The sequence below is a fragment of the Caretta caretta genome, chromosome 26, assembly GCF_965140235.1.
Source record: "Caretta caretta isolate rCarCar2 chromosome 26, rCarCar1.hap1, whole genome shotgun sequence".
In the NCBI taxonomy this organism is placed as follows: Eukaryota; Metazoa; Chordata; order Testudines; family Cheloniidae; genus Caretta; species Caretta caretta.
The window spans coordinates 16,779,890-16,792,947 of record NC_134231.1 but is presented as its reverse complement, the minus strand read 5'-3'; the positions used below and the strand labels follow the sequence as shown (position 1 = coordinate 16,792,947).

The following is a 13,058-nucleotide window of genomic DNA, read 5'->3' as shown; positions in this document are numbered from 1 at the left end:
GCAAGATCTGAGCCTTGCGTGTTGGGGAGCCCCCCCATGTTAGGGATGCAGCATCCCCATCTGGTGCCTGGGGGATGGGACTTGCCACCTCTCCGCTCCTTGCCCTTGGTCTTCTCCAGCAACTCTCTCTGCTGGGCAGCCTGGTGCCAAGGGACGGATCCATGCAAGTCACTCTGTGCACTGAGCTTTCAGCCAAGAAGCAGCCATGACGCCTTTGTGTGCAGCCAGCCAGGGCAGGTAACCTGATCCTGGGAAGCGGAGAGGCGCCCCAGCCCTGCCCAGCAGAGAGCCCAGCTGGCAGCCTGCCAGGAACCCAAGGGCTGCGGCTCTTTGGCATGAAGCACAGATGGCAGCTGCCCTTGTGTTTAACATGGAGGTGCAGGCTCTGGCAACAACAGTGCCCAATGGCACTGCCCTCCCCGAGCCCCACTGCTTGGGAGGAGAGGGGCAGCATGCTGGGGCAGGGGGCAGACACCTGTGCAAGCAGGACCCATGCGGCGGGGGGGGGGTAGCACCAACAGCAAAGCAGGGGGTCTGGATTCCTGCCCCATAACAGCAGTGATGGGCACAGGTCCAGCCTCGAGAGACATGGCAGCGGTGCCTGGGCTCCCTTGGTTTAATCACAGGTAGAGTGTGGCTCTGCTGAGCATAGCGACCCCACAAGTGCCATGTGCCCAGCCATTCCAGCACCATGCCATCACCTTACCACCTGCCAACTCCCCCAGGGCCTGGCACCAAAGCCCCTTGGCTAGGGTCCCATGCACAGGACACTTCATGAGGGGCAGAGTGGGTGCAATGCACTGCGGCTATTGTCTGCCTCCCTGCAGAACACAGCTCGGGTGGCCCTGAGAGGCCGGGCATTAATCCAACTCCTGGGCCAAACGCTGGGCCTGACTAGCAGAGAACACCCCCTCCCCAGTCCTCTGAGAAAGATCCTGCAGGCTAAGTCCTAACTTTGGCGATACCTGCAAAGCCCCCCCACACCTTGCAATGCCAGCTTTGATCCTGGACCTCGTTAACCACATCTACTGATGGGGCGGGAGCCCAGCTAGTCTCCAGCTGGCTCTCCCAGGGCACAGGCTGTGCAAGGGCTCACAGGAGCCAGAGGTGACTAAAGGTAGCAGATCCAACTCTGATATGCTGCAGGGGCACCAAGCAGGGATCTGCTATGGGGAAGCAGCTCCAGGGCTGAGGACTCGGCAGAACCCAGGTTGGCACTGGATGGGCCCAGAGTGCAGGGGGGGGGGCCCTCCCCTCCAGGGACGGCCGAGGTAGCACATCCCCTCCAACACTCCGTGGGAGCAGGGGGCACACGCAGGCCGAATGGGGATGGCTAGAGAGTCGTGTGGCTGGATTGAGTGCTGGTCACAGGAGCTGGCTGGAGGGCCCTGGATGCTGGGCAGATACAGGCAGAGCAGCCTGCTTCCACTGCCATGTCCCCCCTCCCCTGGAGGAACCAGCCAGTCTCTGGGGCTAGGGGGTCCTGGAACCCTGGGGAAGCTGCCAGTAAATGGCAGCTGACAGGGCAGTACCATGTGCACTGAGAACGCGAGGGGTTAAGTGACCCCCTCTGCTGTCCCCAGCTCCCTAGGTCTCTCTCTGGCCCAGGATGTCAGAGCTTTGGAACACATTGATCTGGTTGGCACCTGCAACCTGTTGTCACGCTGCAGCGGGATTCTCACAAATGCAGGGCTCCTATCACCCCAGTGGGGCCCGATCCCATAGGTGAACTCTGAGCAGGCTGGAGACCTGCCAGTCCCCACAGCAGGAGGGCTGGACATCTGGACAGAGCATCCTGGTGCTGCACAGAGGTCGAGCGTGGGGTAGGCATAAGAGAGGCACTGAGCCGGAGGAGGGACAGACACAGGCTGGGCTGTCAGGGCACGGCCCAGCTAGGACAGCTGGCCTGGCTGATGTGCGTGACCCCAACAGATGATTCAGGGATCCCAAGTGGAGGGAGGCATCAACCTCCAGCCTCTCAGGTGCTTAGGTCCCACGCCTGGGGCAGGTCTTTGCTCATTATCCACCTGGGTGGGACCTGGACTGAAATGGGTTGGGAAAGGCCCCCACACCAATCCCCTGGGTTCTGACAGGGCTGGAGTTCAGAATAAAACTGGCCATTTTCATCCTAGAAACGATCACACATGGCTTGCACACGCTGTCCCTGACACACACATGCTGTCTCACGCTCTCCCAGTGACACAAACACCCCAGTGTTTCTCCCCCTTATCCTGTAAATAACAAAGCTGATCTATTTGAACTAGAGTTGGAGGGGGGGTGGCAGCAGCGGGAGCCTGAGCATCTCTGGGAGCCCCTGGTGCTGGTGGGCTGGGACATGGCGGAGTCACACACACACACCAGCTCCCGAGGAGCCTGTGCTGCCCCCGCAGCGGGTGATGACACACACCAAGGGGATCATGCTAATCAGTACCGAGAATGCCAGGAATGAGCGTACCAGCCACCCGCCCACCACTCCCTGCTTGGCCAGATCCCCAACCCACCCCCCTGCAGGGCACTCACACACCCCTAGGCAGTGGAGGGGGAAATCACAGGGACTTTCCACACTGACCCCCCCTCCCGGAGTCCTGACAGGGACTTTCCACACTGACCCCCCCACTCTCCAGGACCATGGGACTCTCCCCACCCCCCACACAGATGTGTACACCCAACGCTGGACAGGCTCCATCCTCATGGGACAAGACACCCTGCTGGGGGTCCCTGCGAGGGCTGGAGGAGAGTGGGAAACACAGAACACAAGCCTAGGGGCTCAGGCTGGGTTGGGGCCCTGGTGCCAGCTGGCCAAGGGGCTGAGAACAAGGCTAGGGAAGGTGGGGTCTGCTCTCTGTGCTCCCTGCTCCTCTGGCACTTGCCCCGGTTGTGCCTCCTTGGCAGCACCCGGAAGCTCTCTACGGCTCTGCTAACAGTTGGATGCAGGAGCAGGATCGGGCAGGGGAGGGTCAACAGGCTGAGCCGGGAAAGGAGCAAGGCCAGAGGGCAGCCTCCTACCGCAACGTAGCGAGATGAGCTGCACCTAGATGCCTCTGTTTCTTGCCCCTCAGGTACTAGCCTTACTGGAGATCCTCCTCCCATAACTCACCGCGGGGTTCCTGGTCATCCTCACACACAGGGGCAGGGCATGGAGCACTGGTGATGTCGGGGCCCCACAGAGAGCTGGTAAGAAGAGTCTCTCCCTCCCCCAGGCCCACCCCAGGGGCCCGGGGTAATTCCAGGCTGATGCCTGGGTTTCTGCTGTGGGCCAGATGCAGACACTTTCAGTTCCCTCTGGCCTCCACTCCTGGTGGGAGGTGCTGAGCCTCAGGGCAACTGTGACACCCAGAGTAGCTGAGCCACAGCTCAGCTGCCCCTCCCACAGAGTGGGGCATCAGATCTGCTCTGACCCAGATTCCCAGGGGTCTGAGGCACTGCAATCAATCAGGGAACGAAACGCAGGGACGGCTCCGCGTGTGGCCCCTGGCCGTTCTCCCCGCCAGAGCCTCCTCCTCTGCAGGGCCCACCTGCCATTTCCAATCAACCCTCAGCAGCAACGACACCCTTTCACCCCCCCGCCCTTCAGGGTCTTTGAGTGACAGGGCAAGATCTGAGGTGCCAGTCACATCGCAGCCAGTTCCCCTTGAGCTGTGTTGTGGTGGTGGTGGTGGGCGGAAAGAGATATGTGCACTTGCTGCCCCAGCCCCCTTCCAGAGGGACCCTCCCCAGATGGTGGCCTGGAAAGCAATGGGGTCAAAGTTCAGGGTCAGAGATTCCCCACTGGGTGTTTAAGGCACTATCTTAGGTGACACAGCCCCACCCTCCTCCCTGGGGATGCCTTCCACCCCAAGGGATGGAGGCCAGGGTCGCCCTGGATGCAGCTCAGAATTTACTCAAAATTCCCTTCCCAGGTCCACCCCCCTTGTAGGAACAAACTGGGAAGGGGCAGACGCCGATTCCCCCACCCCACCCACAGGAGCAGCAAGGAGAGATAGACTCTGGGGGGACTGGGCCTGCCAGGCAGAGCCCCCCATGCAATGGGAGCAGTTAGCCTGACCCCACCCCCATAGGGAGGGAGCATCTCCCACTCAAAGAGACTGTCTCTGCCATCAGAGGCTCCTTTGTCATGGAAAAGAATCTGTGTGTTGGCCCCAGCACCTTTCACCTCCACTACCCCCCTGGTAGTGCCCCAGTGGGCCCGGGTCTTGTAACACACACACACACACACACACACTACTCCTCCTCAGCACATGCACATGACACCCCCCACACACACACCAGGACACATGCTCTGCTCCTATTGCTCCCAGTGCTGGAAGGGACCTTTCAGGGCCAGGCAAGGCCATAGCCATGAGAGGTTCCGGCCGAGCAGTCCCTGGGAGGTTTCTCTCCCCATCTGCCCAAGGCCCTGTGACTCTGCTGGCACTAGTTAAGCCACCCTCCTGCAGGCTGGCTTGGCCATGCTGGAAACTTTTCTGGGATCACAGCCTCTCTGACTGGGGGACTCCGGCCACCCACTCCCTAAGGGATCTCTCCCCACTGGGGCATGAGGCACTGAGCAGCCTGGCACCAAGCTCGAGGCTCGGGAGCTGATCTCCAGTCGTTCTGACACTGGCTGGGGCAGCAGCTATATATCCAGAGCCACAACAGCACATAAATCCCCATTTATCTTCCTGGCCTGGAGAGGGCGTGTAGAAACGGCAGTTTGGTTATGAGTTCTAGAGAGGCTGCTGGTTTCGGGAGCCTGATGTGAGAATCCGGGGAGCAAATTTTCTGCAGTGCTGGGACCTCGCAGCTCCCAGTCAGGGAAAATGTCCCCTGGATGGATACCTGAGGGCCAACCGGCCCAGCAAAATGGAGTGTGCTGGGACGCTGACTTCGGATGCTGAGAGACTGGGATCCAGTCCCCCCTTAACTTTCTGCATTGAGCTAAATAGATGGAGCTCCTGGAGTCTCTCACTAGAAGGCAGGTTTTCTAATCTTTGAATCATTCTTGTGGCCCTTCTCCACCCCCTTCTCCAATTTATCAACATCCTCCTTGAATTGCAGGCACCAGACCTAGACAAAGGATTCCAGCAGTGGTTGCACCAGTGCCAGCTACAGAGGGAAAAGAACTGCTTGGCTCTGACTCCATATTCTGCTGCATCTGTGTCCCAGGATCGCATTAGCCCTTTTGGCCACAGCGACGCACTGGGAGCTCGGGTTCAGCTGACTATGGAGGTACAGCACCTGGCACAAAGGGCAAAGACTAGCTAAGCCATTACACCATTACAGGAAGATTGGAGCAAGGGCTTCCCCATGCCCATAGTACCTAATGCCAGGCACCCACAGCACCCTGAGCCCAGGAGGGCAGAAAGCAGTGCTAAAGCCCTGAACACACGGACTGTTCTGGAGCCAGTGGTCTACCTCAGGAGCCTTCCCCATGAGACAGCTTTCACCCAAGGATCTCCAAGCCCTTTACAGACAATAAAGTATAACCACCCCTGTGTTAGCGGTGCAGATGCTGAAAAACAGAGAGGTGATGTGGCTAGTCCAAGAAGATAGTGGACTGCACAATCCAAGCCTTCAAATCCCCCCCAGTGTAACCACTGCAAAACACTCTCCTAGAGCTGGGAATGGAATCCAGGCATCTGGGCTCCCATGCTCACACTCAGACACCAGAGGATTCAGGGAGGCTTCCATTCCAAACCTGCCTTCTCAGTTGCTTTAACTTTTCAGTTCAAACTCAGTTGTTGGCCTTTTTTGGGTCTCCAACCAGGGAAATCCAACGATGCCCCCAGGGGACCCGGGGGGAGGAGGGGAAGAGGGTCATTCAGATATTTTTCACTCCCTTTGCTAATGGAAGGGATACGCTCCCCAGAGCCCACACATTCCCTCTGCTTTATGATTCCCAAGAGCTTGACACTTTCACCACAGCAGCTCAGTAGCCTGGCTCTGTAGCTCGCTCTTTCTTTGGCTTTGCAGCCAGCCACTTGCGCACCGCCTTATGGCACAGGAATGCTCTGGCAAAGGTCTACAAAACAAGCCACAGTAGAGCAGGTACACCACCACCCTGGGCTGACAGATCATAGGAGTCTCTGCAACAGTGACTGGAAGCATGAAGGCAGTGGCTTGATTGCCCTGGAGTTTAACTGCTAAGCAGCTCTGTGCCTGGCTAGCATTCAGAGGGGAGACCACTGGGGCATGAGACTGCTCTAAGATATTGTTCAGCAAAGGTTGGGGACCCCATGGGTTCCTGGCCTCCCCCAAGAGGAAGCAGATTGCCCTTTGGTCCATGGATGCCCTGTCCTGTGCTTGCTTTCTCGGGGCCCCCATGGGTCAAGATCAGACTCATCACGTGGCTACAGGCATCTCTGCCTGAGGAGCACATCCATACAGTCCCGGCCGTCGAGCGGGGCCAGGTGCTGATCCCACTGATCGCAGGTAAGGGGCCGTCACACAGATGCTGACTGCTTGTTTTCTTGGAGCTATTGGCAGCCGGTTCCATTGCTTGACACAGCCGGGCCAATTCACTAGGGAGCAAGATTAATGACAGATGGGCTCCACCGCCCACTTACCTATGGCTGGCCTGGGTGAATCACATCACTTCACATTCCTTTACTCCCCTCACCACCCCTCAGGCTCAATCCAGCCTCTGCTGTCCCCCAACCTCCTGCCAACCAGGCAGCCAGGGATGCAGCACACCCTGACCTTCCAAGACACTCACCCGGGGCCCACCCACCATTATATAAGTGGGTGGGTGGATGAGCTTCGGCTTAACCTAGTTACCTAGTGAACTATTGCCAACACGCAAGCTGTGAACCTGCCAGGACAGCGGGCACCACACCCAGTGGGGGAGGCGGATAGGGAGTCAGCTGCTGTTCTAGCAACAGTGAAGGGCAGAGCAGGGGACCTGGGAGAGTTTCATCTAGTTATTACAGCTGAGGGCTCTGTCCCCTGGGATGGCTGCTGGCGGTTCAGGCTAGGGGGCCTGGAGTCAGACTTTCTCCCCAGAGCTAACCCAGCCTACTGGCCCTCCTCTCACAGCTCTGCCCCCCTGCAGCCCACATGATATGACCGGCATATCTGGCCTCCTGCTGGGCAGGAGCCCAGGGCTCCAGCGACATTGTGAAGGGGGCAGTCGTGAAGGAGCCATGCATCCAGGGAGTTTCTGGCAGTGCCGAAGCAGACAGCAGAGCGGCCTGCACTGCCAAGCTCAGGATGGAGTTCAAGATCCCCAGATGTGGAGCTGAAAGTCTAGGTGGAGATGTCACTGGGAAGAGGTCTCCCTCTTTCCCAAATCCCTCCTGCTGGTGGAAATCTGCTGCCCAGGACAGGAGGGAAGCCACAGGAGTCTCTCAAAAGTGGGGAAGGGGAGGATATTCTCTGTGAGTCTTGGCCATAACAATCACCACACGTGGGCACCACTCAAAAAGAGGCCTGGTGTTGGAAGATGCCAACCCCATAGCCACCTCTGGCTTCGCCATGGATTCCAGTGCCTCATTTTTGACCCTTCCCATGTGTGGGCGGGACGGTGAGGGGCCAACACGCTGCGATTACCCTCGAGAGCTAGTCTACTGGGACACTACCTATGCAGAGTCCCCAGAACTTGAGCCCATTCATAGCAGTGAGACACGAACTTGCCTTGACCACAGCTCTGGACCATCTCATCTGTGGAACCAATGCTAGCAGCTCTTAGGAAACCAGGGAACAAAGTCATACCACAGCAGCAGGCTCCACATCCCAGCGCATCCCACAGCGCAAACCAACCAACCCTTTCCAGGAGGTCAAGCTACAGTGCCCAAGGGGTGGTGCCAAAGTGACAAAAGATGGGCATGCCAGGCCAGGGCTGAAGCTAGCGGACTCTACAGAAGACACTTAAGCAGAGGCCAGGCCTGCAGGAGGGTGGGGGTGGGTGGGATTTAGGAGCCCAGAGGTCAGGAGATATTCTCTGTGTGCACTGTGTTACGCTGTCAGTAAGGCTAGGGCTGGTCCCAACAAGCTGGGCTGGTGGATCTGCAGCACCGCTGGCAGCCAAAGCACCGGACTAGCCACGTTGCCTGACTAAGCTGCAGTCCTTGGTGTCCCAATGGTGGGAAGAGTGTGACGCTACTCAGCCAAGCGTTACCCTGTGGTCAGGTGTCCACAGAGATGCAAACAGACTGCCCAGGGGGGCCAGATACCATACTTCAGCCCCCCAAACACTCATCACAGTAAATATCCTTAGCCACACTGCCCCACAATGAGTTCCCCCTCCAACCTCCTGCCACTTGTCCCAACCTGGCCTGGATCTCCGCTGAAAAAACCCAATGCATCGGTATAAAGCCGTCCCAACACTGGGGTAAAATGGACCAGCTTAGAGACCAAACCAAAAACGACACGTGCAGCAGTTGCCCCGCCCCCTGTCTGCAGCCTCTCAGTCCACCCAGCTGTGACAAACTGGGGGTTCTGTTCACACCCCTTCTGAATCATGGCTAATTTTATTCAATTGGATCATGAAATCCCTGGTAGGAAAAAAGCCTCTGGATATGTGGATCGCCCATCAGTCAGCAGGGCTGTGCCCCCACAGTGACCAGTCAGCACCCACTGATCCTCTGTCCAAAGTAAAACATCCCCAGAAGCCAAGAGCTGCTGCTGCTGGGTGGGCGGCTTGTCCCCAAGGCCCCAGCAAAGCAAGCAGCCTCTTCGGAGGGTCACATCCATGCCGTGAACCATGGGTCTGTGTCACACCAGAGGAGGAAAAGGCAACACTACAACACCAGATGCGCCCTGCAAAGGCAGGCAGCCCCCACCCACACCACCTGGAGAGACTGTGTGCTCCCAGCCCAGCATCCTCCAAGCTGGGAAATGCGGTGGGTGGGTCAGGCCTAATCAGGAGAAGCCAGCTGGACCTGCGATAGCCAGTCTGCAGGAGGAGAGATTCCTCCCCTTGCCAAGGCATGCCAGACAACAGCAAGAAGGCAGAAAACCTCTGCTGGCACAGGGGATAGGCCATTGATTGGGCGCTGCTAGGCAGAAACCAGAAGCAGTCTGCAGCTCATTCACCTAAACCAATACGCCACAGATACACTGTCCAGGGCCTGAAAACCGGCTGGAACAGCCCGAGTGTCAATCTAGGACAAGCTCAAGGATTTCGCCCCCCCCCCTCCGCCGGCCCACGGCCTCTCCCTTCCCACCCATCTGCACTCAGATGGGCCGGAGTCCTGCCAGGCCTGGAGCCGACAGGGGGGAAGCCCCCAGACCGCAGGCACTGGCTGGAAACCCCCAAGCCCACTCCCACGCAGAGGAGGAAGCCTCGCGTATGAATTCCCGGCAACTCTGGGCTCTCTGGCAGCTCTCGCCACCCCGGGAGCCCCCCCAAGACCGCGGCCTCCGCCAGCGCCTGGATCAGCTGCAGACCTGTCCCCGCTCTGTGCGGGGCTCTGCAGGCAGCCAGCCCCCTGACCCACCCTGGGCACAGCAAAGGCGGCCCGTTCTTCCGGCTCCCCAGGCATCCCCCGAAGGGGTCCTGCCCAGTGCCCACCTCGCCGTGCCCAGCTATGCCCGGAGGAGCGTGCCCCGCAGCACCCCCCAGAGCCTGCCCCACACTGCGCCGGCAGCAGCAGCTGGGCGGCCAGCGGGAGCCCCGGACGGCGACCCCGCTCCCACCCCGCAGCTGGCACCCGACCCACCTCGCCCATGGCATCAGCTCTGTTGCTATGGAAACTCACTTTTCCTGGGCATCCATCAGCCCGAACCCGAATTCAACCGCAACCAGTAGCATTTAAAAAAAAATGGCAGCTCCCCAGGCGGAGGGGGGAGGAGGAGCCGGGGGACCCCCCCGGCCCCGCCCTGGGGCAGCCTGCTCCAGCGGCCCCCCCCGGTCAGCAAGCCCCCCCCATGCCTCCTTCCCCGCGGACAAGCGGGCCGCTTGCAAAGGATTTTCCTTCTAGGCAACAAAGGAGAGGGCGCAAAATATCCTCCCCTTCCCGGCGCGCTGGCCTCGGGGGGCGCCTTCCCCAGCCCCCAGCGGGCACCCCTTTGCCCCAGCCCGGGGACAGCACCGCTTCCCAGCCCCGCTCCCCCCCGGGCCCTGCGCAGCCCCCGCTCCGGCCCAGCCACTTACCTTCCAAGGAGACAAAAATGGCCCTTCGCCTTCCTCGCCCTCTTCCTCCCTGCGCGGCGCGGCCGGGGCGGGAGCGGCTCACTGAGCCTGCTGCTGGCCCGGCTCCATGGCGGGGGTCGGCGGCGGGGGGAGGGGGCTCGGCGGCTGCAGCTAACAAAGCCCTGGCTCCGCGGCCCCTCCGTGCTCTGCCTCCGCTCCTGCTGCCGCCGCTGCCTGGGCCACCGCGGGGCGAGTGAGCCGCTGCGCGCAGCTCCCCGCCTCCATCCTGCCGCCCTCCCCGCTCCGATTGCACAATAGCAGCCCGGCAGCCTCATCAATATTCATAGCCTGCTGGAGGCTGAGCCTCCCTCCCCCACCCAGGCGAGAGCAATGGAGCTCCTATCTGGAGGCAGGGGATGGGGGGGAGTTGGCTGCAGCCCCCCACCCCCACTCTGGGTGGGAAAGGCAAACAAAGGGCTTTGCTCTCTGCTGGAGGCCGGGCTGGCTGCACAGGGGCGCTGGGATTTCAGCCCACACAGAGAAAGGGCAACCGTGCGCCCCCACCGGGGTTGCCACCTCTGTGGGCATCCCTCACTTTTGAGGACAGTGTTCTGGGGGCTCCGCACACCTCGCTGTGGGCTCGGGATCATCCCACATGACCCGGTTGCATGCCTACCTCCCAGCTGCCCATCCCTGGCATTGTGACCTGCCGGAGAGGAGGGCCTCAGCTACAGCTCCCCATGGGAGTTTGGAGCCTAAATAGCCTGGGGGATCCAGGCCTTGGCCCTTTTGCTCATACCTAGGCTTCATTCCTTATGGCAGCCAAGACACTGCTGCCACCCACCCCTGACGTGTGTGCACCCGACTCTGCTCCCCAACACAGCACCTTATGCAATTCAGGCAAAACAGCCCAGCGGCCCCGCATCCAGGCACTCCATCCCTAACAATCTCCCACGCTCACCAGCTGGGACACAATCCCCAGATGAAAAGCACAGCTATGTATTATTGTTATGAACATAAAACCCCCATCCCCACACACACACCCCTGGTACACCCTGCATTGAATGAGCCAAGCTGAGCTGCCATGCTCTGTACTGTAGAGATTCAGGTGCAGTATATTGTAGAAACGTCTCTGAATGTAAACTCCCCCAAGGCCCTGGTAGCCCCATGGACCAGCAATGACATAGAACACCCACAGGCATAAGGCGCTCTCTGAGTAATAGCCTGTGGCAGGAGCATGTCAGATGAGGGGGGCAAGAGGAGGTTTGGCCAGGGCAGTCCTTTGACCTGATGTTTTCCTGCTGCTGCAGCCACCATGGTGCTATGATGGTGGAACATGCACAGGGCTTGAATCAGGCCCTGAACAGCAGAGGCAGCACTGCAGGGAAGAACCCATCCCTCCCCTGGGCATCACTGCTCCCTAGAGGCCATTAGGGACAGGAGCTTTCCAAGGAGCCAGGAAACTGGTCAGTTTTTATAAAACCCAGCCACATTCCTCTTTGGGCCTACACAGCAGCTTCAGTTCCCCTCTGCTGAGGTGCCTCAGAGCTCATGCGCAGGGGGGAGCCCATTGCAGGGCCCCAGAGGAACAGCTGTCACCCACTCTGACAGGCGAAAGTGGAACATTTTACCTCTTTTTTTCAAACAGTTCCTGTTCCTTCCTGTCACTTAACTAGTCTGGTTTTCCCCAGGACATGATCTGGGTGTCTCCTGGGAGCAGATTTGTTGTTTGCTTGAGTTTGTTTCAATGGCATATTTCATCGCCATTTTATTTTCCAGCAGTGCAGCCAAAGAGTCAGGGAATGTGTCATCCGTCCGTCTGTCCACCCCCCCCCCCCCCCACACACACACACGCTCCACTGGCTTGGAATACAGTTTGGTGTAGGTTTTTGGTGCCCTCCATGTGCCGAAGCATGAGCCCTTCCCTGTGCAGAGGCGTCTGTATTGTAAGCTGTAACACAAAACAAATAGGTGCGAGGGTGCCAGAGTGCCAGCCACAAGCCACCGGGGCTCTCAGAGTAGGCCCCGGCTGATCAGCAGTGGAATAGTGCACAGCACTTCCATGTGGTTTCCCATTAGAGTTCAGAATGAACACTCAAGGCACACAACTCTGTTTCAGCACCATGGATTGTGTTAGTCATCCATGGATGTTGCAGAATAAATGCAGGCATGTGGCTTGGTGGGATGATGATGTTAAAGGCCTCTCCAGTCTCATCTTTATACTTCCTCCACCTGGCTTTTCCTCTTCAGCTCTTCTCTTTTTCACCCCCTTCCTTGACTCCTTGGTATTAGCACCCCTGGAGACAGCAGCCATGCCTATTCCCAGTGGAGGGTGCTGCTGCCTGTTGGTTCAGGAGCATAACACAGGCCAGAGAATTTTAACTCTTCATGCAGCCCAATACCTTGTGTTTGGCTACAGCATCCTCCAGAAAGGCAGCCAGTCTTGATCTGAGGACATCAACAGAGGTAGAAGCCACCACTTCTCTGAGGAGTCTGTTGCAGTGGTTACTCACCAGCGCTAGTACAAATCTGTGCCTTATTTCTCATTTTAATTTGTCTGGTGTCAGCCTCTGCCTTTCTCTCTATTAGCACCTGGTGTTTTCTCCCTGGGAAGGGTGTTATGTGTTTGTATAGCACTGGGCACAAAGTGTCCAGGACAAGGGCTCTTAGGTGCTATGAGAATACAAAGATTGAATAATAATAATAATACTCACACTGCAATCACATCACCTCTTGAGCTTCTTTTTGACAAGCTGAACAGACCCAGTCCTTGAATAATGTTTGTGGCACTTCTCTGCACCCTCTCCAAGTTTCCAACAGACCGAGGGTCTATCCAAGTTCTGGCCCAGAGTCCCCAGTCATGGGAAGGACAGCTGATCACACTACAGTATTATTCTCACCTCCCTTTCTCCCCCAAGTCCATCTCTTCCAAACAACAACCTGTTAAATGGATGCAGCACACTGCTTCACACTGGCTGGCTGCAGACTCAGGAATGCAGCCTAGTGT

The 13,058-nt window shown here is 58.5% G+C and overlaps 1 protein-coding gene across 3 annotated transcripts in view; it reads right to left on the bottom strand.

The window, feature by feature from the left end:
• Window positions 1-10,369, bottom strand: part of ZMIZ2 (zinc finger MIZ-type containing 2) — a 43,427-nt gene extending 33,058 nt beyond the window's left edge. For 2 of the 3 annotated variants that reach the window (XM_048829157.2, XM_048829158.2), the window contains exon 1: window positions 9,678-9,695. In XM_048829157.2, the coding sequence (XP_048685114.2) occupies window positions 9,678-9,690 (13 nt within the window). In that variant the 5' untranslated portion in view covers window positions 9,691-9,695. Of the gene's footprint in view, window positions 1-9,677; window positions 9,696-10,072 lie in introns of those variants that run through there. The other variant, XM_048829159.2, reaches the window with a different exon arrangement.
• Between the last annotated feature and the right edge of the window lie 2,689 nt (window positions 10,370-13,058).